The sequence below is a fragment of the Equus asinus genome, chromosome 2 (assembly GCF_041296235.1).
Source record: "Equus asinus isolate D_3611 breed Donkey chromosome 2, EquAss-T2T_v2, whole genome shotgun sequence".
In the NCBI taxonomy this organism is placed as follows: Eukaryota; Metazoa; Chordata; class Mammalia; order Perissodactyla; family Equidae; genus Equus; species Equus asinus.
Genome location: NC_091791.1, coordinates 33143428 through 33171326, shown reverse-complemented (window position 1 = coordinate 33171326; position 27899 = coordinate 33143428). Strand labels below are relative to the sequence as shown.

Below are 27899 nucleotides of genomic sequence, written 5' to 3'. Positions count from 1 at the left end.
GTCACAGAGCAGAGCTGGAGGTAGAGCTTCTCTTTCCTGACTTCCAGATTAGTATTATTTCTACTTTTAGCTAGTACTTCTTGGTAAGCTGTTCTTAAAATACGAAGTAAAAAATCTTTTATTTGTGTGTTTGATCAACATTCCTACTTTGTCTCAAAATGAACTGAAAAATGTGGAATTTTCTGATACTTTTGTGATGAAAATTTCAATTCTTTGGTTTTAGGTGAGTTAATGTGGGAAAAATCCTGGTATTTTGAAGATGTCTCGGCACAGTATTGTTTCCTGTTTAAATTACAAGTAACTTCAAGAGTTTTCAGAAAAAAAGAAATTGGGATTTTTTTTTTGTTAAATCATGCCATCTGAACAGAAACAGTTACTTTTTGATGAAAAACAAACTACTTTACAAAAAGATTATAATGTGAAAAATGAAATAATTGATACTATCAGATCAGTACTTAAACCAAAAATTTCAGAAAATAGTTTTCATTATGAGCTAAAAAATGTGAAAATTGTTTTGCCGAAGATAAGTATTCCAGATGAAGTCCTATTGAAACATGAAGTTGACAAATACAGGAAATTATTTCAGTGTAAATCACAGACTGCAAGGAAATCTATCAGTATAAAGACTGTGAGCTGTGTAGAGGAATGTCTGTTGCTCCATAAGTCTGAGAGAGTTGAAGAAGAGGGTGTAAAAATGTCTGCAAAAATACTCAATTTCAACTGTTTAAAATGCCGAGATAGCACTCGATATAGCCCAAACGATTTGCAGAAACACTTTCAAATGTGGCACCATGGTGAATTACCTTCATATCCTTGTGAAATGTGCAGTTTTTCAGCAAATGACTTCCAGGTATTTAAACAACACAGACGAACTCATAGAAGCACTTTAGTAAAATGTGACATTTGTAACAATGAGAGTGTATATACTTTATTAGACTTGACAAAACATTTTTCATCCACGCATTGTGTAAATGGTAATTTTCAATGTGAAAAGTGCAAATTCTCCACCCAGGATGTTGGCACATTTGTTCAGCACATTCATAGACATAATGAAATCCATTATAAATGTGGTAAATGCCATCATGTGTGTTTCACCAAAGGAGAGCTTCAGAAGCACCTTCACATTCATTCTGGTACATTTCCCTTCACTTGTCAATATTGTAGCTATGGTGCCACCAGAAGAGAGCACCTTGTAAGACATGTTATAACTTTGCACAAAGAACATTTATATGCGAAAGAAAAACTGGAAAAAGACAAATATGAAAAAAGGATGGCAAAGACTTCAGCAGGACTTAAGTTAATACTGAAAAGATACAAAATAGGTGCATCAAGGAAGACATTCTGGAAACGTAAGAAAATCAACAATGGAAGTGACAGAAGTATAGAAAAAAACACTCAAGTGCTTAAAAAAGTGAACAAAACACAGGCTAAATCTGAAGACCAGAGCCATCTTGTTCAAGAACATTTAAATGAAGAAAAGGATGAACGACTGCACTGTGAGAATAGTGATAAGCCTGCTGAGTCAGAGTCAGAAAAGCCAGTTCTTCTGTCCACTGGGCAATGTAATAGAGCTGAAGAGGGGTCAAATTCTACTTCAGGTGTCCTGAAGACTGCTGTACAAGGACCTCCATTGTTAATGGTGAAAAATAATAAAATAACAATTCCTGCTAACTACAGTGCTAAGTTTATGGGCTTCAAGATGGTGGATGGAAGACAGCATATTGTAATAAAATTGTTGCCTATCAATAAACAGAATTTATATTCACCAGGCTCACAGTCAGATGCTGCAAAGGACAGTACTGCTAATTTGCAGCCGCAGACTTTGGACACCACTGGATTTTTAACAGGAATAACAACTGAGTTAAGTGACACAGTTTACATGAAAGCAACTCCTCCATTTTCATGTTCATCTCCTGTACTTTCGGGGAAAGTAACTTCAGAAAGAGAAATGGCTTTGTTCTCTCAAACAAGTAATATGCTTCAAACAATGGATGATGAAAAAAATGTATCGTCTTTGCCAACAACATCAGAATTGGTTACAGCATCAGTGAATTTGGCCACAAAAGTTGAAACAAGAGATAATGTTGACTTGTGGGGAAGTCATATTACTCAGAGTCACCCTGAGGTGTCAGATACTGCCATTAAAAGTCCAGATAAAGTCAACCATACTACCAGACCAAGTGCATACAACAGTGGAGATATGCATAACTATTGCATTAATTATGTCAACTCTGAGTTACCTGTTGAACCTTCCAACCAAGGATCATTGCCTTTTCATAATTACTCAAAAGTGAATAATTCTAATAAACGCCGTAGGCTTTCAGGAACAGCAGTGTTTGAAAACCCTCACAGAGAATCTTCATCAAGCAAGACACTTGTTCAACAACCAATAAGTGAATCAGTTTTATCACTAGTAAGGAAGGAGAGTTCAAATCCAGATAGCCTATTAGCATCTATTAGCCTTTTAAATACTAAAGATGGAACTTTAAAAACACAAGCTGAAATTGAAGAGCAGTGTGTTTTAGAGAAAGGACAAAACATCGATGGGCAGAGCCTATACACTAATGAAAATCAAAATTTTGAGAACATGACTGAAAAATCTAAATGGAATGACTTTTCTAATGATGAGTCACCAATGATGCCTAGAATCACATCTGTTTTCTCTCTCCAGAGCGAACAGGCATCAGAATTTTTGCCTCCTGAAATAAACCAGTTACTTCAAGATGTATTAAAAGCAAAATCTGATGTAAAAGAAGACTCTAGTAACACGCCAAATAAAGGCCTGCCACTTCATTGTGACCAGTCATTTCAGAAACATGAGGGAGAAGACAAAATAGTTGAATCTTCAAAAGACTTTAAAGTACAAGGCATCTTGCCAATTCCACCTGGTAGTGTGGGGATTAATGTGCCTACAAATGATCTGAATTTCAAATGTATTGGAAAAGAAAAACAAATGCTGTCAGTGTCACAAGATGTGAGAGATTCGGAGAAGACACCTAGAATTTCCAGTATTGGCACATTACTTAAGACCCAGTCAGATGCAATAATAACACAGCAGCTTGTAAAAGACAAACTACGAGCCACTACACAAAATTTAGGTTCTTTGTATATGCAAAGTCCACTTGTAAATTCAGAACCAAAAAAAGCTATATTAGTTCAGACTCCAAAAGGCATTTTTGTACCATTGCACATTGCTAACAAGCCTGGATTACACGTTGTTTCAGGAAGACCACTTCCATTAGTTAATACACAAGGCATGCCTGCTTCTCTTCTCTTAAACAAGAAACCTGGGATGATTTTAACATTTAATAATGGGAAATTTGAAGGTGTTTCCACTGTCAAAACTGAGAGTGCTCAAGCTTGTGGAACTACAGCTAAGGAACCTTGCAGAACACCTTTTTTGAAAGTAGAACCAAACAATAATTGTCTGACACCTGCACTTTGTTCCAGCATTGGCAGTTGTTTGAGTATGAAAAGTACCTCAGAAAATACCTTACCATTAAAAGGCCCTTACATTATTAAAACATCAGCAAGTTCTTCAGTGAAAGCTGTTCCTACTCCTAATATATCTGAGCAGCAGGGCGCTAAGTTGAATATCTTGGATTCAGTAAGACAGCAGAATGAGATTTTTCCAAAACCACCTCTTTATACCCTCTTGCCTGATGGCAAACAACCTGTTTTTTTAAAGTGTGTGATGCCAAATAAGACTGAGCTGCTTAAGTCTAAATTAGTCCAAAATAGTACTTATTATCAAAATATACAGCCAAAGAAACCTGAAGGAACACCACAAAAAATATTGCTGAAAATTTTTAATCCTGTTTTAAATGTGACTGCTGCTAATAATCTGTCAGTAAGCAATTCTGCAGCCTCATTGCAGAAAGACAATGTACCATCTAATCAGACTACAGGAGAGCAGAAAGAGCCAGAATCTTCTAGAGATGCCTTACCCTTCTTACTAGATGATATGATGCCAGCAAATGAAATTGTGATAACTTCTACTGCAACATGCCCAGAATCCTCTGAGGAACCAATATGTATCACTGACCATTCAGAGGCCAGGGTGTTAAGGTGTAAAACAAATTGTACAATTGAGAGAAGCTTCAATAAAAAAAAGACTTCCAAAAAAAATTTTTCAAGAATAAAAACTCGTGTAAGAAGTAAAGATTCTGAAACTGCCTTTGTATCTAGAAACAGAAACTGTAAACGAAAGTGTAGAGGTAGTTACCAAGAACCTCCAAGAAAAAAAGCAACATTACATAGAAAGTGTAAAGAAAAGACTAAACCTGAAGATGTCCACGAGTCGTTTGATTTTAGCAGACCTAGGCTTTCAAAAGATTCAGTGAGAACTTTGCGGCTTTTCCCCTTTAGTTCCAAGCAGCTTGTGAAATGTCCTAGGAGAAACCAACCGGTTGTAGTTTTGAATCATCCTGATGCAGATGCACCAGAAGTTGTAAATGTAATGAAAACTATTGCTAAATTTAATGGACGAGTACTTAAGGTTTCATTGTCAAAAAGAACTATCGATGCTTTACTGAAACCAGTTTGTTGTAACCCTTCCAAAACAACTTACGATGATTTTTCCAAGAGGCACAAAACTTTCAAACCTGTTAGTTCTGTGAAAGAAAGATTTGTGCTAAAATTAACGCTTAAAAAGACAAGCAAAAACAATTATCAGATTGTGAAAACTACCTCTGAAAATGTTCTGAAGGCTAAATTTAACTGTTGGTTTTGTGGTAGAGTATTTGACAATCAGGATGCTTGGGCTGGTCATGGGCAGAGACATTTAATGGAAGCTACTCGTGATTGGAATACGTTAGAATAATTAAATGTGATTACCAAGGAAAAGAAAAGTGTAATTATCTTAGAAGGAAACAGTGGGTTGAATTACTTTAATGCAGACATTTTCTACTTCAATATAGAACCTGAAATTAAACAGTAAAAGTGGGCTCTTATTTCCACAGGAGAGCAAAAGGTTTATGTGTAGTATTTGAAAATGCTATTACTTCACACATAAGTTTTGAAAGAAACTAATCACAGCACAGATGTACCTTGATTTAATTTTTAAAAATGTGTTCTTGGGAAGTTAGGGCTAAAGAAAATTTTGATAAAACAGTTTTCCCAATTTAGTTCTTTAGTGACTCTTAGAGGGTAACGGCTGACAGCCTCATTCCCTCTCTTCCACCAGCCTTATGAATCTGATAAATACAGCTCCTCTGAAGCTGGAGAGCCCTTTCACCATGGAACTGAAGGAGTTTCTCATCATTGGTGAAGATATGCTAAGAGAGCTTGGGTAAAGAACTTACTCTACAGCTGCAAAATATAGTTCTATTGAAGGGTATTAGGCTCCTCTGAGAGTGCATTTAACTCACTACATTTACACCTCATATGATGCTTGAAAAGAGTTTTTGACAAAAACATCTTTTTTCCTCATAAGCTGTGTCCCTTGTCAGAGATTGAAACACTCTGCAATGCAATTTTCTTTTTCTAAATGGCTATGTCAAGCACTGCAGTAGATGGGCAGCCTTGAGAGAAGAATTAAACTCTCCATCTAGTTTGAAGTTCAACTAAAGAACTTGGAACATTTTTCTGAATTTAATTATAGTCTCTAGTGATCCCCTTGCACAGAACTATGCTTATTTGATTTTAATTGTTTGTCCCCCATAAAGGCAAATTTTTTCTTGGTTGCCATCCCTTTACAAAGAGTGGAACATAGAAGCACTTCCAAGGGAATGAGTTTTCTGAAAATTAAAAATTATTCTGGAGAAACAATATTTTGAAGCAAGATGAGCAAAGCAAATCAAATTTTTGTCTGTGTTTAATTACTATTAGTGTCTGAACATGTCCACATTGGGACAAACTTTTTTTTTTTTTTGATGAGGAAAATTCAGCCTGAGCTAACATAACATTGACAGTCTTCCTCTTCTTTGTTTGAGGAAGATTAGCCCTGAGCTGACATCTGCGCCAATCTGCCTCTATTTTGTTTGTGGGATGCCTCCACAGCATGGCTGATGAGTGGAGTAGGTCCACACGTGGGATCTGAACCCATGAACCTGGGCTGCCAAAGTGGAGCATGTGGAACGGTAACCACTCAGCCAGGAGGCCGGCCCCTGGGACAAGCCATTTTTGTTAGCAGATTTTCATTATGACTGACAACCCAAAGCAGATTACTTACTGATTGTTGGCAGTTGAAAATGCAGGAGCATTAATAGTGAACTCAGTGGCAGTGCATAAAACTTCAGGACAAATTCCTAAGGGACATGCCCAACAGGTAGAGTTTTAAAATGGATTATTTTCATGACAACAGAATCATCGATTTAAACTTTTCACCTTGTAAGTTTGGATCAAATTTTGTTGGATCATTGGATAATGGAGTTCTTTTATTACAAAATTACATACTATATAATTTTTGTTACATTGTTACTACAAGTGTTATGACATTTTCATTGATTGAAAACTTCAGGGCTTCTTTTCTGTATATAACAAAGAATTTAAACCTGTACATATTTTTGTACCTTTCAGTTTGTTATGTAAATTTTGCACAGAAAGTTTTTGACATAAAAAGTTTATTTTTTTTTCAATTTAGTTCTGTGCATGCACTAATAAAACTGATTGTTTAATTTAAAAGGAATATATAAGACTTTACCCATGTTATTTTCTTGGTTTTTATTTCAGATGTAGATTTCTTTTTGGGTAAATTCATTTTTCAGGGATTGAACACTATTGTTAGCAAGTGCCTAAAAGATGTGAAACAGTTTACATATGTCCACTGTAACAGTAGGTCCCCAGTGGGCCCACTCCCCCAGTAGTTGTATTTTAAAGAAAGCCATACACAGATGCTTCAGGCTATCTGGCTATGCACACTATACATGTACTGTTTTGTGTAGTTTGTCTACTTTGTTAGTGAAGTATTTTTTGTATAAAACCTGTTACTATTGTGTTTCTTGAATTGAGCCTAAGAATGGAGTTGATTGAAAATACACAGTATATATTAATGATGTATATGGTGTTTAAAGAATGGTAAGCATTGTTAATTTCTGTAATGTATGTTTTCTTCAAATTAAATTTGTCTTAAGTTTGTGTTCACATAATTTTTTTAGTGTGCAAAAAACAAACAGGAATTTTGTTTCAATGGGAAGTATTTACATTACAAAGATTTTTCTTATGCTAGTGAACTATGCAAAATAAAGTATGGAATTTCTTTTCCCAAAATCATAGGTGAAATTTTGTTTGAGAAGGGTAGCATTTACTGTGATTTTACTGTGGTTGTCCTGGTGAGGAAAGCCATAGAGAGGCTTACGCTCTTCAGTACCCTAACAGCAGTAAAACTGAAATGCTCTGTTCTGGATAGATGTGTTATGCATCATCTTCTGTGAACAGAGAAGAGAGAGAAGAAACTATCTTGCTAATGTTTGCAGCACTATAAAAATACATTTCAGGGCTGGCCCAGTTGTGCAGTGGTTAAGTTCGCACATTCCGCTTCTTGGTGGCCTGGAGTTTGCTGATTTGGATCCCGGGTGTGGACATGGCACCACTTGGCAAAAAGCTGTGCTGTGGTAGGTGTCGCCACGTATAAAATAGAGGAAGATTGGCAGTAGTTAGCTCAGGGCTAATCTTCCTCAAAAAAAAAAAAATTCAGAATAGCCATAATAGTAAAAAAAAAAAATCTAATGTTGAGCCAGCCCTGATGGCCTAGTGGTTAAAGTTCGGCACTCTCACCACTTTGGCGGCCTGGGTTTGTTTCCTGGTTGTGGAACCACACCACCTATCTGTCAGTTGCCATTCTGTGGTGGTGGCTCACATAGAACACCTAGAGGCACTTACAGCTAGGATGTACAACCATACACTGATTGTATGAAAAAAAAAGAGGAGGATTGGCAACAGATGTTAGCTTAGGGTGACTCTTTCCCTACCCCCCCCCCAAAAAAACCTATATCTAATGTTGATATATACTTTTTGCCTTAAAGTTTTAAAAGCCATTTAAAAGAATTTCATGCCCCATTTCTTATTTTGTTAACTTTGGCTATTCTGAAAGAGACAGACCTGGTTGGAGCTTTTTTATTGCCAAAGCAGCAAATCCGAAAATGAAACCTTCTATCCTTCCTTTCCTCGTGGCTGAAACAGAGCTAAAAATGGCTTTCCAAAATAGGATATTTAGTAGTTTGAGGTTCTTATTACAACTGGAAGAGTTAGTTTCATTTTTGCAATCCAACTTCTGGGTCAGGAATTTGTTTCAGTTTGTCCTGTTTGTCAATCTCCATTGAAATGGGCTTCACTATTTGGCATTCACTTAAAAGAAAAAGTTTAATTTTCAGAGTTTACCTTTCTGTTTGGCTGAGCACTCAGTATCACAGGTTGAAATGTAATTGTTTTTTAATAAAAAATTTTGTTTTTGTTAAGAGACCAGTGAGGTTTCTCAGTAAAAGGTCAGATAACTTATGCTTTGTAGGCCATTTAGTGTGTTGTAAATACTTAACTCTGTCGTAATGCAGAAGCAGCTGTAGACAATACAGAAATGAAAGAGTATGCCCGTGTTTTTAATAACACTTAATTAAAAAAATAGGCAGTGGGCCAAATTTGATCCATCAAATAGTTTACCAACTCTTGCTGTCTCTCAAAGATTTGCTCTTAAGGTAAGATTTTTATTAAAACAGAAATTTGATAGTTTTTTGTGAGGTACACCAGCTATATAAGTTACAAAGCATAAAAACTAAAATATATGTATATAAAGTTATCAATGTTGATGTGTTTGTTTAAAAGTGAAGAGAATGTAATGAAAATGATTAGTGGATAAAGTAGATAGCTCAGGTATGTGCTAAGGGCACTGCAACTGTGGAGGGATTAAAAATTAGATCAAACAGAATTGCTGTGAGAATTTATGTCCAGGTTAGATGAGAAATAGATACCAGTTCTTTTAGTGATTTGAAATAGTTGTTAAAAAAAAGTAATAGAAAATCTTGGGATGGGGAGAATGGAGATGAACTGAAAACAGAATATTGTATTAATTCCATATAGCTGGCTCCTGATTTTTTATTTTTTAAGTGATTCCTTTTCACCATTGACATCTGCTTACTTAAATTGGGCTGTGTCCCATTCAAGATGGGTTTTGGCTCTGTTTCTTGTGCCTTAGCGGTCTGTTAGGATCTTTGTTTTCAGCAAAGTGCCTTGACTCCACTGGGGATCTCATCTGGTGAAACTTGCTGGGGGAATTTTCACGGCATTATTTGTTGCTAGTTAGGAGTGTGGCATTAGCAGAAAAATTTCCCTATAATGGAGAGTTGAAATAGGATCAGCTTGGTTGATTTGGGTGTTCATTGATTTAAGTATGCTTTCCTTAACAACGTACAACTGAGAAGTAGTCAACATCTTGGAAGAGGACTTTGAATTGTTTTTTTTTGACTAGTTCGCCGTCTAAAGGGCTTCTGTTAACAAATGCCTCAAATTTAAGAATCTTTTTTCTTTAAAAAGTGAACATCATTGACATGACAGTGTAGACTTTTGAGTAGATAGTCTAGGGAGAATGTTAATATAATGTACATCAATTTTGAAAACCATGACTTTAGTCTGTGCCAAGAATGTACTTAGTAAAAAATACTCTTTCCTAGCAAAGACGTTTAATATGTTGAAAGAATTCTTAATAGTTTAGAGGCCTTCATCCAAAGGCGAAGGTTATGTTCAGGTTGCAATTCAAATTGCTTTTCAGTTGAGTGAAACAGATGCCTGCTATCATCAGTTATTTCATGTTATTGCTAATGTAAAAGGATAGAAAAGCAAAATGAAAAACTTGGAAAAAGACCAAAATAACTATATGCAAATGACCTGATTGCAATATTTTGAAAGTCCAAAGGAGTACACTGAAAATTAGCTTTCCTGAACACTTAACAGTAATCATTTGGGAAACAATAAAAGAAGACACGTTTATAATAAGAGCCACAAAATAATCTCAAAAGTTGTGTGAAGCTGCTGAAAGGAAAACCACAAAATCTAACTAGGAGATAGCCCATTTTTCACACCTGTGTCCTACAGAAGGGTAGTGGCATCTGGTTAGTCATGCCCATTGCCCTACTCCTGACTCCTGCAATATAAGGAGAATCAGGGCAAGGCAGCTACTGAATAGTGCAGTCCCCTTTTCCCAGACAGCTGTGTGTTGCAAGAGACCTGCTCTGGTGAGTTTGACAGCCAAGTGGCAGCTTACATCTCTCCCAGCTTTCTGCGGGCAGAAGAGCTATTCTATGGACATAGAGCAGCTGATGAACATTGGCAGATCCCATCCTCCCTGGTTCTGGGCTATAGAAGATCCACACTGGGAGGTGGTGCGAGATTTTCCCCCTGTGCTTTCTCCCAACCCCAAATACAGCTGCTCCAGGGTACATTCAATGAAGATACACTTTCCAACGCCCTCAACCCCACAACCTGCTCCATAACACAGAGGCACAGAGATTCCGTTAAGGGAAGAGTTTGAGTGAACTTCAATTGACAATACACGACCCATTACAAGGGGCCTGACTTTATCTGGAATAGGCTGGAGCGATTTATACCCCAGAGTATTGTTGGAAACAATACAGCAGTCAGCTGGCAATTAGTGGTGGCTAACGGTTGCTGGCAATACCAATAGACACCTGCCAGAAGCTTCAAGATAAGATCAGGGAGAGAGAGTGGATAAAACCACAGACATCCCTTGTGATCAGAATGAATGTGTGCATGCTTAAGGCTGCAGCCACATAGGATCAACCAGAGAGGGAACTTCTGAGCTGCAAGTCCCTGGCTGTAGGGCAAAAGTTGTAAATTCCCTAAATAGTGAAAGCAGTCGCCAAGCCACGCAGTTCCAATGATAAAGTGGTAAATCTCACTAATTGAGGGGGTTGAAGCACAATCTCTAATCAATCAGTGGCTGATCACTAACTGGTGCTGTCTCAGAAGCAAGCCCTAGGAAATCAGTTTAAAAGATACAAATGATGGTGGTGGGGTGGGGGGAACAAGTTGAGCAGCAACTTCAGAGCCTGCGCCCTGTGAGGAAATAGACTTGGCGAATTAGTCCAGTCAACTCACTAAATAAAAAGTCCAGAGTGGGTGGGGGAGGACTAGTATGCAGAGATTCTACAATATGATACCTAAAATGTCCAATTTTCAACACAAAATTATGAAGCATTCGAAGAAACAGGAAAGTGTGACACAAAGGGGAAAAAGGCAATAGAATCTTCCTTTGACAAGTTGTTTCCTACACAGTTGTATCTGTGTATCCTACACAGATGTAGGATAAATGTTAAGCAGCTATTATAAATGTGTTCAAAGACCTAAAGGAAACCAGATTTAAAGAATTACAGGAAGGTATGCTGACAATGTCTCACCAGATAGAAAATATAAGAGAATTATAAAACAAAAATCAAATGACAACCCTGAAGCTGAAAAGCATAAGAACCAAAGTGAAAAACTTACTGGAGAGGCTCAAAGGTAGATTGGAACTGGCAGGAGAATCAGCAAACCCACAGATAGATTGATAGAGCTTATGAAATCTGAAGCACAGACAGAAAAAAAGAATGAAGAAAAACAGTCTTTCTCACTGCATACACAAAAATTAACTCAAAATGGATCATAAACCGAAATGTAAGCAAAAACTGTAAAATTTGTAGAAGAAAATATGGAAGTAAATATTTGTGACCTTTGTTTAGGCAAAGCTTCCTTAGATAGGATACCAAAAGTCACACAAGAAAAAAGTAAACAATTTTTTTAAAAGATATATAGAATTTTTATTAGAAGAGACTGTAGAGCTAATCTATTTTGCCTGGTTTGGATTAATATAAATTTAGTATCAATGATAAAAACTTTGCTCTATATAGCTTCAATCCTCCCCTCATGCTGTCATTGTCGCAAATTATATCTATATAAATTGTGTGCCCATCAATGAAGATTTAAAATTATTGCTTTAGGGGCTGGCCCCATGACATAGTGGTTAAGTTTGGCATGCTCCGCTTCAGTGGCCCAGGTTCAGTTCCTGGACATGGACCTACACCACTCGTCAGCAGCCATGCTGTGGCGCCAACCCACATACAAAATAGAGGAAGACTGGCACAGATGTTAGCTCAGGGTGAATCTTCCTCAGGAGAAAAAAAAATTATTGCTTTATGCATTTGTCTTTTAGGAGGGAAAAACGTTACAAATAAAAAATACATTTACTCTTTCTTTTATATTTACCTATGCTGGTGTTTATATTTACCTTTATCAGTTCTGTATTTCTTTGTGTGAGTTTGAGTTGCTATCTAGTGTCTTTTCAACCTCAAGGAGTTTATTTAGCATTTTTTTGTAGGACAGGTCTGCTAGCAATGTTTATTTGGGAATGTCTAAATTTTTCCTTCCATTTTTAAGGATAGTTTTGCTGAATATATAGTTCTTGGCAGTTTTTTCCATTCAGCACTTTGACTATGTCTTCTCATTGCCTTCTGGCCTCCATAGTTTCTGATGAGAAATCAGCTGTTAATCTTATTGAGGACCCCTTTGCATGCGATGACGCACTTCTCTGTTGCTGCTTTAAATATTCTCTTTGTCTTTCAGCAGTTTGATTACAATATGGCTTTGAGTTTATCTTACTTGAGGTTCCTGTAGCTTTGTGGGTTGGTGGATTAATATTTTTCATCAAGTTTGGGAAGTTTTGGATTATTATTTCATTAAATATTCTTTCTGTTGCTTTCTTTTTCTTCTCTCCTTCTGAGACTCACGTTATGTATATGCTGTTATGCTTGCTGATGTCCCACAGATCTCTGAGGCTCTGTTCATTTCTCTTCTTTTTTTTTTTTTTTTTTTGTTCTTTCTGTTTTTCCAACTGACTGTGTCAGTTGACTTATCTTTAAGCTCATGGATTCTTTCTTCTGCCTGCTCAAATCTGTTGCTGAGCCCCTCTAGTGAATTTATCCTTCTAGTTGTGCTTTTCAACTCTATAATTGTAAGTTCTAGGAATAAAAGTTCTTTTCATAATGTCTATTTATTTGTGTTCTCTATTTGAGACATCATTCTCTTACTTTCCTTTCATTCTTTAAACATGGTTTCCTTTAGCTCTTTACACATATTTAAAATAGCTAAGTTGAAGTCTTTGTTTAGAAAATCCAATGCCTTGGCTTTCTCGGGATTTCTTTGTTCCCCTGTGTATGGCCAATACTTACCTCTTTCTTTGCATTCCTTGTAATTTTTGTTGAAAACAGAACATTTAAAATATTATAATGTGGCAACTCTGAAAATCAGATTCTCCACCTCCCCATCCCCCTACCCCAGGGTTTGTTGTTGTTGCTGCTTATTGTAGTTGTTTGTTTGTCTAGTGACTTTTCTGAACTAATTTTGTAAAGTCTGTATTATTTGTCTTGTCTGGCCACTAAAGTCTCTATTATGTTAGCTTAATGATCAGCTAATGATTGAACAGAGATTTCTTTAAACAACCAGAATGAAAAAAATCTCCCAGTGTTTGCCAGTGGACTCTGTGTATGTTTTTAGGGTGCACCTTCAACACTCAGTCAGGCAGTTTACAACTTTGCCTTAGCCTTCACTTCCTACTTCAGCGGAGCCTGCAGGTCAGCCAGAGATGACAGCTTAGGGCCTTCTCGGTCTTTACTTAGTATACACACAGCCCTAGGCATGCATGTGGCCTTCTAGATTCCCAGGAACATATTGGAGCTTTACAAAGTCCTTATGGACATCTCATTTCCCAGCCTTTCCTCCATAGCTTTTTGGTTAGTCTGTTGCTTGCCTCATGTTATCTATCACCTCAGGCAGCAGTGACTAAAACATTTGCCTGTTAATGTTCTCAATATTGCCTCTAGGTAGCAGCATTGGCTCTGGGCCAGCTTCAAGTGAGGTAAAAGCCAATCTTCCAGGAAGTCAAAAGACTGATCAAAACAAAGAATTACAATTCTTTGTGAGTGAGGTCTGTTCTGTTCCTTTTGTTACCAGGAATGGAGGCTTCTATTTTCAGAGCCTCTGCTAACATCAAACTTAAAGGCAAAAGACTGAAAACATTCCCGCTAAGATCAAGAACAGGAAAAGATGTGCACTCTTAGTGTTTCTATTAGCAATTGGTGGTTCTAGTAAGAGAAGTTAAGCAAATAAAAGAAACAGTAGGCATCCAGATGGAAAAGGAAGAAGTAAAAAAAATATTTTTAGATGACATGATCTTGTATATGGAAAATCTTAAGTGATCCACTAAAAAAACTCTTAGGACTAATAAATGAGATCAGCAAGGGTACAGAATAAAAGATCAATAGGAAAATCAATTCTACTTTTATACATTAGCAATAAACAATACTAAAATGAAATTAAGAAAAAAATTCCATTATGATGATATCTAAAGGAATAAAATACTTAGGAATACATTTAACAAAAAAAAATACAAGACTTTTACACTAAAACTACAAATCATTGTTGAAAGAAATTTAAAAAGACATAAATAAGTGTAGAGACATCCCATATTCATGGATCAGAAGACTTAATATTGTGAAGATGGCAATGCTCCCCAAATTGATCCACATATTCAGTGTAATCCCTGTCAAAATTCCAGCTGCCTTTTTTCAGAAATTGACAAGCTGATTATAAAATTCATATGGAAATTTAGGAGATCCAAAATAGCCAAAACAATTTTGAAAAGAATAAAGTTGGAAAACTCACATTTTCCAATTTCAGAACTTACTGCAAAGCTACTGTAATCAAGACAATGTAGTTCTGACATAAGAATAGACATCTAGATCAATCAAATAGAATTGAGAGTCCAGAAGTATACCCATACATTTATGGTCAATTGACTTTTGACCAGAATGCCAAGATAATTCAATGTGGAAAAAATAATCTTTTAACAAATGCTGCTGGGACACCTGGATATCCACACACAAAAGAATGCATTTGGATACCTACCTCACACCATGCACAAGCAATAAAGAAAAAGTAGATAAAGTGGAATTTGTTAAAATGAAAAGCTTTTGTGTTTCAAAGAACTCAAGAAAGTGAAAAGACAACCCACAGAATGGCAGAAAATATTTTCAAGTCATACAGCTGATATGGGAATTGCATCCAGAATATATAAAAGTGATTAGATATAAATTTTTATTATAAATAAATAATAAAAAGACAATTAAAATGATCAAAGGATTTGAGTAGACTCTTCTCCAAAGAAGATGAACCAATAGCTAATAACTACATGAAAAGATTCTTAACATCTTTAGCCATTAGGGAAATGCAAATAAAAACTCCAAGGAGATAATACTTCACACCTGGTAGGATGGGTATAATAAAAAAGGCAGATAATAACAAGTGCTGATGGATATGTGGAGAAACTGGAACTTTCATACGTTGTTGGATAGAATGTGAAATGGTGCAGTCACTTTGGGAAAAGTCACAGTTGGGCATTCCTCAAACTTTAACATCATTACCATATGACACAACAATTCCGCTTCTAGATGTATACCCCAAAGAAATGAGAAACATACATCCACTCAAAAACTTGTACACAAGTGTTTATAGCAGTATTATCCATAGTAGCCAAAAAGTAGAAATAACTCAAATGTGTATCAACTGATGAATGGATAAACAAAATGTGGTATATCTGTATAATATATTGTTCAGCAATCAAAAGAAATGGGGTACTGATACAGGGCTTTACCATGGACGAACCTTGAAAACATTATGCTAAGTGAAAGAAGCCAGTGACAAAAGACCACATATTGTATGATTCCATTCATATAAAATGTCAAGAGTATGCAAGTCTATACAGAGACAAAATAGATTAGTGGTTGACTAGGATGGGGGTTGGTGGAGAATAGAGAGTATCGACTCATCGGTATGGAGTTTCCTTTGAGGTGAGAATATTCTAAACAGATTGTGGTGATGGTTGCACAACTCTGAATATAGTAAAACCCAGTGAATTGTATAGTTTTAAGTGAATGAATTTTATAGAATGTGAGTTATATCTCAATAATGCCATTAAAATTATCAACTAGTAAAAGTTGGTTAACTATTAGAAGGGGAAAATTGGATACTAAGGAATACAGAAATAGCAAATGCAGGAATCAGCTACTATTTCTAGGATTGACATAATAAAGAAGGAAAAAGTTAGGCACTTAGAATAGGGCTTGCCAACCCCTAGTCTGAGATTCACACCTTATTGAAGAGGTCGTAGCTGCCACAGGTACATTCAGCTTGCTAATAGTGAAGAAATTGGCCAGAGGGTGCAGACCTGAGCTAATCTGTAGGAGTAGTTAATTTAGTGGCTGTGAAACTCATTGGAGGGTGCTGGTCAGCTAGAGGTGATCTGCTTTAAACAGCCTTTTGAGTGTTAAAGAAACTACTAGAAGGTGCTGGCAGCCTTGAGCTGGCCCGCAGGAAGTTGACCCATTGAGTGGCAGAGAAACTTACTAGGGGGTGTGGCCAAGCTGGAGCCTACAGGGTGGCTGAGAAAAATGCACTGACAAGCACTGATGGGCTAGAGCCAGTTAGCAGAAACTGGTCTAGAGTGTGGCAGAAAAGCTCAGTGGAGGATGCCACAGGCCAGAACTGGTCTGCAGAAAGTAACTTGCCAGGTGGCTGAGAAACTCACTGGAGAGTAATTGTCACTGGGCTTCCCCAATCCACTGACAGGAAAAAAGCCACACTGGAAGCAGAAATTAAGCAGCACCCTTATTGGCTGCCCATATTCTGCCACATTGGAAGCTGTGTTCTGTTAACCTTATCCATAACTCTGTGAGTCAAGCTCTCTTGACTGGCACCCTGATCTTGCCAATTGTTATGATAATCGAGACCACCCCCCAACCCCCGCCCCCCAGCTTCTGATACATAAATCAGCGTGCAAGGGTTTATGAGCATTAGCCCCAGCTACCATTAGCCCTCACCAGCAGAGCGGGACCAACAGTGAACTTAGTGATGCTTGTTCCCCTCTTACCAGTGCATTTCTGACGGCCTTGGTGAACTCTCTTGCCCTCTGGAACATAATTCTCTGGTGAGTCTTCTGCTCTCACGTAGTATATCCACTCCAGCATGCTCAGTTCCCTGAGTCTTTTAATTCCTCAACTTACAGCCATAGCAAGTCAGGCATTTCAGCCTCCATCAGTGAAGGACATCACTTTCTCTAGTCTTCCAGGAGCCACCTAATGAGTGTGCACTATCTCTTAGGATCCTTGCCAGAGTGTTAAATCCTGTATCCTGTGAAGTGCCCTTAAGTTAATAAATTCTTCCTTATCCAGTCTTATATTCTGGTTCTTTTGCTCAAGCATTCTCAAAATCTAGTCCCATAGTACTCCCTCAGATCCTGCTGGTATATGGTGCCTAACTCTTCAATATCCTTCAGAATTTATTCTTCTCTTCCCTCAGCAGGCCTAGCACATCCATAGCCAGTTCATGCTTTGATTTTTTTTCCTGAGGAAGATTTGTCCTGAGCTAACATCTGTGCCAATCTTCCTCTATTTTGTATGTGAGTCGCCACCACAACATGGCCGCTGATGAGTGGTGTAGGTCCATGCTCAGGAACTGAACTCAGGCCACCGAAGTGCAGAGCACCGAACTTCACCACTAGGCCATGGGGCCAACTCCTGAAATTTATCTTTAGTTATTGGCCTAGCAGCCAGGACAGGAGGTGGTGGCATTTCCTGAGAGGGATTTCTGTTGTCTTGCAGGAGAGAGGCCTCTGCAATGTCTTCTTACACAGGCAGAGTGCTAGTTCTTAATGAGAGCAGGCACCTCTCTAGACTCTGAGGGTTCAGAAGAGTCTTAGAAGCCAGATAATTGGTGGCATTCACTACCAATGATGGATTCATCACCATTCATCACAAGATTTACTCATCCTATCTGAATCCCATTCCAGGTTTTTCTGAACTAGGACTCTGACCTTGGCATAACAGACCTGTCTTGGTTTAGCATTAAATTATCTTTGAAGCTCAGCAACTCTATTAAATCCTGAATTTGGTCTTCAGCTTTTTATTCTCTTCTACTGCAGGAGGTTACCAATTGGGTCACCACTTTGTACCAAGAATGGTCCATGCCTCAAATATCCCCAAGATGGGGTCCTTATTGTCAGCTAGGTGATGAGTAATCTGGTCCAAAGACCCCATCTTACTGCCTACTTTATTGGACTACTCCTTGTACTAACTCTGTCAGTTGTTTTTTCTGGGGAGAAGATGCTGAAATAGAGTTTAGAGGGCAAAATGTTTATTGAGCAGTAATGCCTGGGGAAGATTACAAAGGAGGCAGCAAGACTGAGTGAGAAAAGCCTTCAGACCACAATATAGATCTGATACTGGTAAAAGAAAAAGGTTGGTGAATGGAAGCAGGATTGTGTATAGAGAGCCTCAGATTACTATGCATCACTGACAAAGTCAGCCAACGCAATAGATGCTTCAGGTCGAAGACTGTCCTTTGGAGGAGTTCCATGTTGGGTAGAAATGGACAGACTGAAGGCTGCCTAGGAAGAGCATAGAGTTGGCCCACAACCCCAGGTAGATTCTGAAGGCACTAACAGCTAAGGCTGACAGCTAATTGCACTCCTCACAGCTGAATGCCAAGATTTTTCCTGATGGGAGATCCAAACAGTGTACCTCCATGGCTGCCACAACATGAGGCAGTATCAAGTAGTGCAACATTCATGTAACTGGAGTTCCAGAAGGGGAGGAGGAGAAGGATAGAAAAAATATTTGAAAGAATAATGATTGAAATTTTTTTCTAAATTTGATGAAAACTATAAATCTAAATATCCAAGAAGGAACATGAAGCTCAAGCAGGAAAAGCACAAAGAAAACCATACTAAGACACATCATAATCACACTCATAATCACAAGTGATAAAGAGGAAATATTAACAGCAGCCAGAGAAAAGCACTCACTATGTACTGAAAATCAAAGATAAGAATTATTGTAGACTTGTCATCAGAAACTACGCAAGCCAGAAGACAGTGGAATGATATCTTTAAAGTACTGAAGGGAAAAAGAAGTCATTCTTGGGGCTGGCTCAGTGGCATAGTGGTTAATCTCACACACTCCACTTCAATGGCCCAGGGTTCACAGGTTCAGATCCCAGACAGAGACCTACACACCCCTCATCAAGCCATGCTGTGGTGGCATCCCACATACAAAATAGAGGAAGATTGGCATAGATGTTAGCTCAGGGATAATCTTCCTCACCACCCCGCCCTCAAAAAAAGGTCATCCTAGAATTCTTTATCTAATGAAATTATCCTTCAAAAATGAAGATAAAACAAAGACAGTTTTGCATTAGAGCTATCTAAGATAAGTCATCACCAGCAAAATTGCACTATCTGAAACATTAAAAGAAATTCTTCAGGTGGAAGAAAAATGATACCAGATGGATATTTGATCTACTCAAAAGAATTAAGAGCACTGGAAATGGTGAGTAAACAAATAAATATAAAAGACTTCTTCTTTGTTTAATTTCTTTTATGGACAATTAAACATTGAAAGCAAAAATAACATATAGTGTTTATAACATGTATAAGTAAAAATGTTTAACAGTAGCACAAAGGCAGAGAAGGGGGAATGGTGGTACACTGTTGTACCTGAAGACAGACTATGATAAGTAAAAGATGTATATTATAAACCCTAGAGAAACCATTAAAAAATAACAAAAAATAAATGTAGCTAATAAGTCAATAGTGAAGATAGAATAGATTTTTTAAAACCTCAACTACAAGAAGGCAGAAAAAACAGGAAAAACAGGTGGGATAATATAGAAAACAAATAGAGACAGTAGATTTAAGCCCAATCATATCAATAATTACATTAAATGTAAATGGTATAAACACTCCAATTATAAGTCAGAAATCACTAGAGAGGATAAAATTATGTAGACTTCAGAACAAAAAATCATACTAGGGATGAAGAGCAATAATTCATAATGATAAAGAGATCTGTTCATTAAGAAGATATAGCAATCCTAAAGGTCTAAGTACATAATACCAAAGCTTCAAAATATATGAAACAAAGCTGACAGAATTACAAAGAGAAATCACAAGTCCACAATTATAAATAGACATTTCAACACCCTCTCTCAGTAATTGATAGAACTACTAAACAAAAAAAATCAGTAAGGACATAGCAGACTTGAACAACACTATCAATCAACTTGAACTAAATGACATTTATAGAGCGCTCCACCCTGTACCTTCATTACAAGTACATATCCATTAGATCATTACAATTTTCAATAAATTTAAAGGATTGAATTCACGCAGACAATATTTTCTGTCTACAACAGAATTCAATTAGAAATCAGTCTCAGAAAAAGATTTGGAAAGTCCCCAAATATTCAGAAATTAAACAGCATTCTCCTGATTAAGCAATAGGTTAAAGAAAAAAATCACAGGGGAATTTGAAAATATTTTGAACAGAATGAAAATGAGAAAACTATATTATAATTTGTGGGATGTTCTGAAGCTGTGCTTGGAAGGAACATTTCAGCTTGAAATACTTATATTAGAAAATAATAAATGTTTAAATTAAATTATGTAAGCTCCTGTCTTAAGAAAGTATGTAAAGAAGAGAAAATTAAACCCAAAGTAAGTAGAAGGAAGGAAATAATAAAGGTATCTCTGGAAATCAATGAATAGAAAACAAACAAACAACAGAGAAAAATGAATGAAACCCAAACCTGATTCTTTGGAAAGATCATAAAATTGATAAACCTTTAGCTAGACTGATCAAGAATAAAAGAGAGAAGATATATATGTTACCCACATCAGAAGTGAAAGAGGGACATTACTACAAATTCCATAGATCTTAAGCAGATTATATGAGAATATTATTATTAACTCTATGCCAGTAAATTTAGTATTCTAGTTGAATTAGATAAATTCCTTTAAAGATGCAAATTAACAAAACACACAGAAAAAACAGAAAGTCTCAATAGCCTATATCTATTACAGAAATTGAATTCATAATTAAAAACCTTCACACAAAGAAAACACCAGCCCACATGGCCTGATTGGTGAATTCTATCAAACATGTTAGGAAGAAATAACATCAATGCTATATGCATTCTTTCAGAAAACAGAGAAGGGAATATTTTCCATGTCGTCGTATGAGTCCAACATTACCCTGACACTAAAACCTGTCAAAGACACTTTATGAAAAGAACACTATAAACCAATGTCCTTTATAAATGTATATGCAAAAATCCTTAATACTGTATAGAAATCAAATCCAGCAGTATATAAAATGGATGATAAATCATGGTCAAATAGGATTTACTCCAGGAAAGCAAAATAAAATATTCATGATACACACAGTTGTCAAGGGACTTGTATCCAGAATATATAAAGTATTCTTACAATTTAGTAAAAAGAAGACAACTCAGTTTTTAAAATGGGCAAAAGATTTGAACAGACACTTCAAAAAAGGAGATACATGCACTTAAAAAGATGTTCAATATCACTAGTCATCAAGAAAACGCAAATTAAAACCACAACAGGATACTACTGTATACCTACTAGAATGACTAAAATTATGAGACTGACCCTATCAAGTGCTGATTAGAGTGTGGACCAACTGAAATCTTATACATTGCTGGTGTCCTTGTAAAAAGGTACGTCCACTTTGGAAACATTCTGGCAGTTTCTTACAAAGTTAAACATACACTTTCCATGTGACCCAGGCTTACTACTTCTAGGTGTTTACCCAAGAGGAATGAAGACATATGTTCACACAAAGACTTCCACACAAATGTTCATAGCAACTGCAATCATTCAACCCCAAACTAGAAGCAATCAAATTCCTATCAATGAGTGAATGGAAAAACACATCAATGTGTATCTATATAATGGAATACTACTCAGCAATGAAAAAGAACAACTAGTGATACACATAATATGGATAAATCTCAGAAACATTATGTTGACCTTCAAGTCCTGGAATGTCCTTTTCTAGATTTTCCTTTCTTTCCCTTCTTGATGCCATCATGCTAGTCTGGAGCCTCAGCACTTTAGGCCTAGGTTAATCCAATGGCCGCTCTATCTGCCTCCAGCCTCTCCATTTTCAACTGCACTCCTTTACTGTCAGAATAATCTTCACAGAACACTACTTCTTTATGTCATAGTGAAAACCAAACAAAAATGTAGAATAATCAGTATCATCTTAACATTTAGTACAGTTCTTGTAATGCCCCAGCCTCCAGAAGGATACCTTCTAAAATTTCTTGCCAGACCAACACAATAACTTTACCTCATATTAGTGACTCTGTGTGTGCATAAAAGTCTTCTGACTTGTTCTGATATCCTACTCAATGAATTGCCCTTGAGAGTCTTATCTTAGAACTACATGGTCAAGAATGTAACATAGATCAGCTCTCCCTCCAGACTTTTCTCCCTTGTTCAGATGCACTTCCAGTTATCCAAGCTTGAAACAATGGACTCAGTATGAACTCATATTTCTCCTCTATCCCCCATATGCAGTCAGTTAATTTTCCTGTGTTAATCCTTAGGCATTTCCTTTATAGGGCCCTGGTCACTACCACAAGTTAGGCCTGCATCTTTCCACAACAGATTTACTGCAATAATATTCAAATAGTGTCCTTTGCCTCTAGACTTACAAGTAGGGTATTTGAGCTTCAGCTATGGTGATACCATTTGTTGAGACCTACTATGATCTAGGTATTTGTATATATTATTCTCATAAAAACTCTGCAAGGTAAATGAAAAAACAAGTTCATTGAGTACTTTGTGCAAGATTGTATAGCGTAAGGGACAGGGCCCAGCAGGAGTAAAACCTAGGCTGAAATGGCCCAATTATAGATGAGAAAAGATAAGAAGTGAGATTTAAAAAGTTCTACATTTCTCTGGGAAGAAAAGGGTGAGAAATGGCACTTGAGATAACAGGTGAGTGCTTTAGATAGGGACTTTCATTCTACTTATATATATTTTTTCTTCCAGGTTATTCTAATTGTATGCCATTATTTTAAGTACAATAATCGTCCTGGATAAAAGTTCTGTTTGATATTTTTTATAAAATAACTCTGATTTTAAAAGATTTTTGAGTGGCTATTAGGATACATTCAAGGACTTGAGATTATTTATGCATTTCGTCTGCCTGACATACACACTGACAGAAATCCAGCAGGCTCAATAAGTGTTGACTGGCTGAATGAAAGAAAAATAATTAACACTTTGAACTTTTACAATATTTAATGCAGTCATTGAACAACCCCATAAAATAGGGTCCATTATCATCTCCGTTTTACAAATGAGGAAACCAAGACGAATAACTTGCCCAAGTTCATACAGTCTGTTATTGGTGGGCCTTGGATTAGAAGCAGAGATTAAAGCAACTCACTCTCAAGCCCTCGCACTAAATCACAGAGGTATCCTGCTTCTCGGCTAATGGGAGTTACTTTTAGGGTCACTCAGGTCTTTAGTAGAATAGTATCCATCTTGATGCCTCAAAATTTAACATGTAGGGCAAAGGTCCTTAGCCTTGGATCTTTGGACCTATGGTCCATCCATAGGCCCTAGGAGCCCATGAATCTCATGAAATTTGATGAGATTTTGTGTGTATGCAAAAATGCATTTTTCCTTTGGGGCAAAGGCTCATAGCTCTCATGAGTTTCTCAAAGGATTTTGTGATAACTAAAAGATTAATAGCTCATGGATGTAGAGAAATTTGGGGTTTTCTTGAGACACAATTAAAATTATTGAATACTCAAAAATACTTATAGGTGGATTGGTTTGAAGAATTGTCCACAGACTACCTTTTATCTCCGCAAAGGCGATTTTGGTTAAGGGGCTAGGAATTAATGTTTATTAGGCACAACTAAATGCCAGGCACTTAACATTTAACTAGCTTATCTTAACTGTTGTATCATTACCAGGAAGATATTATTTTACAAATGTAGAAACCGAGGCTTAGAGAGGTAAGAAACATGCCTGATAACACACTGATAAGTGGTCGCTCTAGATTCAGACATGACTCTGAAGCCAGTACTGCCTCACCATGTGGTTAGACACAGCCGCTAAGTGCCAAGGGCATTCAGTGCAACTATGCTGGGAGGCAGGTCTTTTAGTGATTTTCATGCAACCCTGCCTAGAGGCTGAGTTATATGGCATCTTAAGGCCATTTTGAAGGACAAGCATTCAGTCCTGCTTTAAGATCATGTCTCATGTGCTGCTTCACCTCTTGTCTTTACATCTCTGCATTCTGTTCTCTGGGACTCCCTTTTAGGCAAGCCTGTCACAGCGGCAGTAAGAGTGGTTTAGCTCCTCAAGTGCAGGGTCTCTGAACCATTGCCCTGGCTAACATGTTATAGCACAATTCAGGCTTCTGATGGCCACAGGCCTAGTCTTCCCATCTCCATTGTCCATTTGAACAAACTTGAACAGCCTTCCTCCTACTGCAGCTGCAATCTAGTTTGCAACACCGTTGAAACAGAAAACAGGAACTGGAGTGGTTTGTTTCCTTCTGCAGCTGCACAACGTACTTCTCCTTGACTAGTGACTCCTATTTCACCACCTAGCTTGCCTGAAAATCTCCCTACGCCAAGCCAATTGTTTGTCAAGCATAAATAATCACAGACAGGGCCTTTGAGATCTCTTGAAAGCTTTTCTAGGCTCATAGAGAAGCCTATACCACCTGCAGAGGAGGGTTTTTAGAGAAGGAGGTAGGGCCACTCTCTAATGGACTCTTGTATGAGCTGGGGCAGGGGGGAGGGGCATGTAGCAGAAGGAATTAGTGAGGATTTACTTAAGTAGAAAATAATTCCATATAACACTGAGGAAAACTGATAAACTAGAAAGCTCATACTTCACACTTCAAATGGATACTTTGCTTTACAAAAGATAAAGCCAGTTTTCTTTAAATTGTGAATTATCTCTTCTAGTACATCCTAAATGATTCCGTTGTTTTCCTAAAAGGAAAGAAAGCTTTCTATACAAAATTTCCAAAACCTATTCATATCTGATTTCATTGTCACAAATGTATATGGATTGCACTAGTTTCCAAGGGCTACCATAATAAAGTACTACAAATTGGGTGACAAAAAAACCGGGAATTTATTGGTTCACACTTCTGGAGGCTAGAAATCTGAACTCGAGCTTCTGGTAGTTTACTGACAAGCTTCAGCACTCAGGCCTGCAGCTGCTTCACTTCGGTCCTCTGTCTTCACGTGTCGTTCTCCCTGGGTATCTCGTCACATAGTCTTCCCCCTGTGCTTGTCTATGTTTGTGTCCAAATTATCCCCTTTTATTTTGTATTAGGGCTCACCCTGATAACCTCATCTTAACTTGACTACAACTGTAAAGACCCCAGAAGGTCACATTCTGAGGTACAGAGGGTTAGGAATTCAACATACCTTTTTTGAGGGGAAATAATTCAACCCATAACATAAATAGTAATCATGAAAGTATGTGACATTTAAAATTACAATTATCTTAACAAGTGAGTCTGTGAGTTATTCTGAAATCATTAGCCTCTAGCCTTTCAAAATCCTTTTAGAGACTGGGATCTTATTCAGTGATCAAGTACGTTCCTCATTTAATTATTAGATTTATCTTAATTAGTTGTTTATCATTTCAGTGTTGTCTAAAGTATACATAGTAGAATAAAAAGCTTTGATATGACAAAGTATAATACATTTATGGGGTGATCTAAGCTCTTGGATATGGCTGCTCACAATGGTATCTCTCTTATTCCTTAGTGTTCATCAATGTCTGTTTTTCTGCTCTTGTTCTGTGGGGTGTTTCCCTAGGCTTTTAGTCTAGTTTTGCTCTCATCCCACTTTAAACCTCATATCAAGTTTAGGGTCCATTTAATAGACATGAAGATCAAAGAGGGTATAATTTTATTTAATAAGCAAAGCTAACAACATAATCATGGACAAAAACTTCTGGAAAATTCATATCTCTATACATCTCCCGTGGTTGGGAGCACTCACAAAAAGGAACCATTACATCCCTCTTATCTGTACTTATAAACATCATACATTACCTATCTTTTATTTTCTAGACATTAAAATTTTAACCAAGACATAATTGTCAAGCATTGACAGTAGACATCCTAGTTACATTAGTGCACCAGTGACCATTGTGGTGGCTTAAATTTCTAGCAGCTTTGTTTTCTCCAAGAGTATTCTTTTCTCATTTAGAAAATAGAGTCCTATTTTTTTACATGACTGAAAATGCTTTACACTTGTTTACTTTAAATAAAGACATTTATTTGGAGATTAGTAGCATGATGAGTCAACCTCACCAGATATTAACAGTTCATCAGGTCAGGCAATAGAACAAGTTCGTCTGAGCTTCTTATAAAGAAATGGATGACCACCTCAATAGCTGCCTCCATCTTCTGTTTTATTACTGGATGGCTCATAATCCAAAATATGAAGTTTTGGGACTTTTTCTCAAAAGTAGAAATAGGGGAAATGTCTGAAGCAATGATGTTGACTTTTTTTTTAATTTATGAAACTTTAACTGCGTATTTCAGTCTTGTGGAATCTTTTGTGTTATTTTGACTGTCGATAAGAACCAGGGGACTATGTTGATGATTCTTGATAATTTCAGCAACACTTCCAAAGTACTAGAGCAAGAAAACAGATGAATTATACATTGGCATTTATGTTAACCTCGAGCTCCACTCCTCCCATCTTCTCCCACTTTCTCAGGTTAGTCAAAATTACTAGGTTCCAGCTGACATTCTAGCCAAAAAAGTCTAATTTAACAAAGGCTGTAACCTTCAAGGTGGTAGACCTTGGCTTCTCCTATATACAGTAAGACTAAAAGTACAACTGACAGCTCAATTCATGTAACTACTTAGAGAAATTTCTCCATTGAATTATGATGTAATATTTTAATATTTTGTTTTTTATTTAGTGTCAGTTATAAAACTGTTATACATTGAATTTCTCTACATTCTTTACAAAACATAGATTATCTGGTATGTTGCACAAGTCTTAGATACAAGGACTGATGGAAAAATTAACCTTAGAATTTCATGTGAGGACAGAGTTATTTCCCAGTTAATTCATGTTTGTTTTCATTTTCTTTTTTGAATAAATAAGGAAAACTTTATAAACCCTCACATTTCTATTTTTGCTTTGGCTCCCAGTAAGTTTAGAGCTAAATTGGTGCCTAATTAATAATAGAATTTCATGGTAGGCTCTTATCATACATATGTATTTTTCCACATATTAATTTCTATTGTCTATGGGTTTTAATTTAAGGTTATCACAATTTTTTTCTGAAAAAATGATCAATGTTTAAAATGAAAGATAAAATAAATCTAACACAGACCATGAAATAAAATGCATAGATTATACAAAAGTGTTACAGGCTCACAATCATTAAATAAATGCATCCAGAGTCATTTTTTAAAAAGTCGTAATTGTTTTGCAACAGTGCCATAAATTTAGCAATTATCACAAATTGATTTTTTTGTCTTTTAATTTTTCATATAAAGACAAACATCTGGAATAAAAATCTCTTTGTCTTTATTAATTATTTGGGTAGCTTCCAAATTTCTACGTATTGAATAAAGTAAAGTATTCAGAATACTGGTCAAGCTTTTAAAATGAAATACCACTTGTCTTTTAGATAATTGGCTATCTGAATATTAGGTCACGGAGGAGAGGTGAGACACAGGGACCTTCAAATACCTTTAGTCTTTACATCTTTCTTTCTCTTCAATCATTCAGCCCTCTTGCAATTGCCATTGAAGTTCTTTTATGATATAAAGACATTCATTCTGTTTGTTTGGCATAGCATGTTGCTAAACTGAATGCAACTGGAAGTTAAATTGATGGACTAAAGAATCAGGAAATGAAATAGCGCAATCTCTTTGAAGTGGATTCCAAGTGAAAAAGTGTGCTTTGAACCCAGCAAACATAGGAGAGAGTTGCTATATTTATGCAAACAAACATCTCATTTTGTCCTTCTAGTCCCTGCATATTTT

The 27899-nt window shown here is 36.7% G+C and overlaps 2 protein-coding genes across 18 annotated transcripts in view; one reads left to right on the top strand and one right to left on the bottom strand.

Annotated features, from left to right (window-relative positions):
* The window catches only part of ZNF518A (zinc finger protein 518A), a 56882-nt gene that overhangs the window by 19497 nt on the left and 9486 nt on the right, over positions 1-27899 (top strand). For 10 of the 16 annotated variants that reach the window (XM_014858426.3, XM_070486235.1, XM_014858427.3 and 7 more), the window contains one exon: positions 224-7075. The exons of 2 other annotated variants lie outside the window; for them this stretch is intronic. In XM_014858426.3, coding sequence (XP_014713912.1) covers positions 353-4822 — 4470 coding nt within the window. In that variant the 5' untranslated portion in view covers positions 224-352 and the 3' untranslated portion in view covers positions 4823-7075. Of the gene's footprint in view, positions 1-223; positions 7076-27899 lie in introns of those variants that run through there. 4 more of the 16 variants (XR_011494735.1, XM_070486286.1, XM_070486305.1 and 1 more) reach the window with 3 other exon arrangements.
* Positions 26142-27899, bottom strand: part of BLNK (B cell linker) — an 81983-nt gene continuing 80225 nt past the window's right edge. For both annotated transcript variants that reach the window (XM_014858423.3, XM_044753299.2), the window contains one exon: positions 26142-26528. In XM_014858423.3, coding sequence (XP_014713909.1) covers positions 26409-26528 — 120 coding nt within the window. In that variant the 3' untranslated portion in view covers positions 26142-26408. The remainder of the gene's footprint in view (positions 26529-27899) is intronic.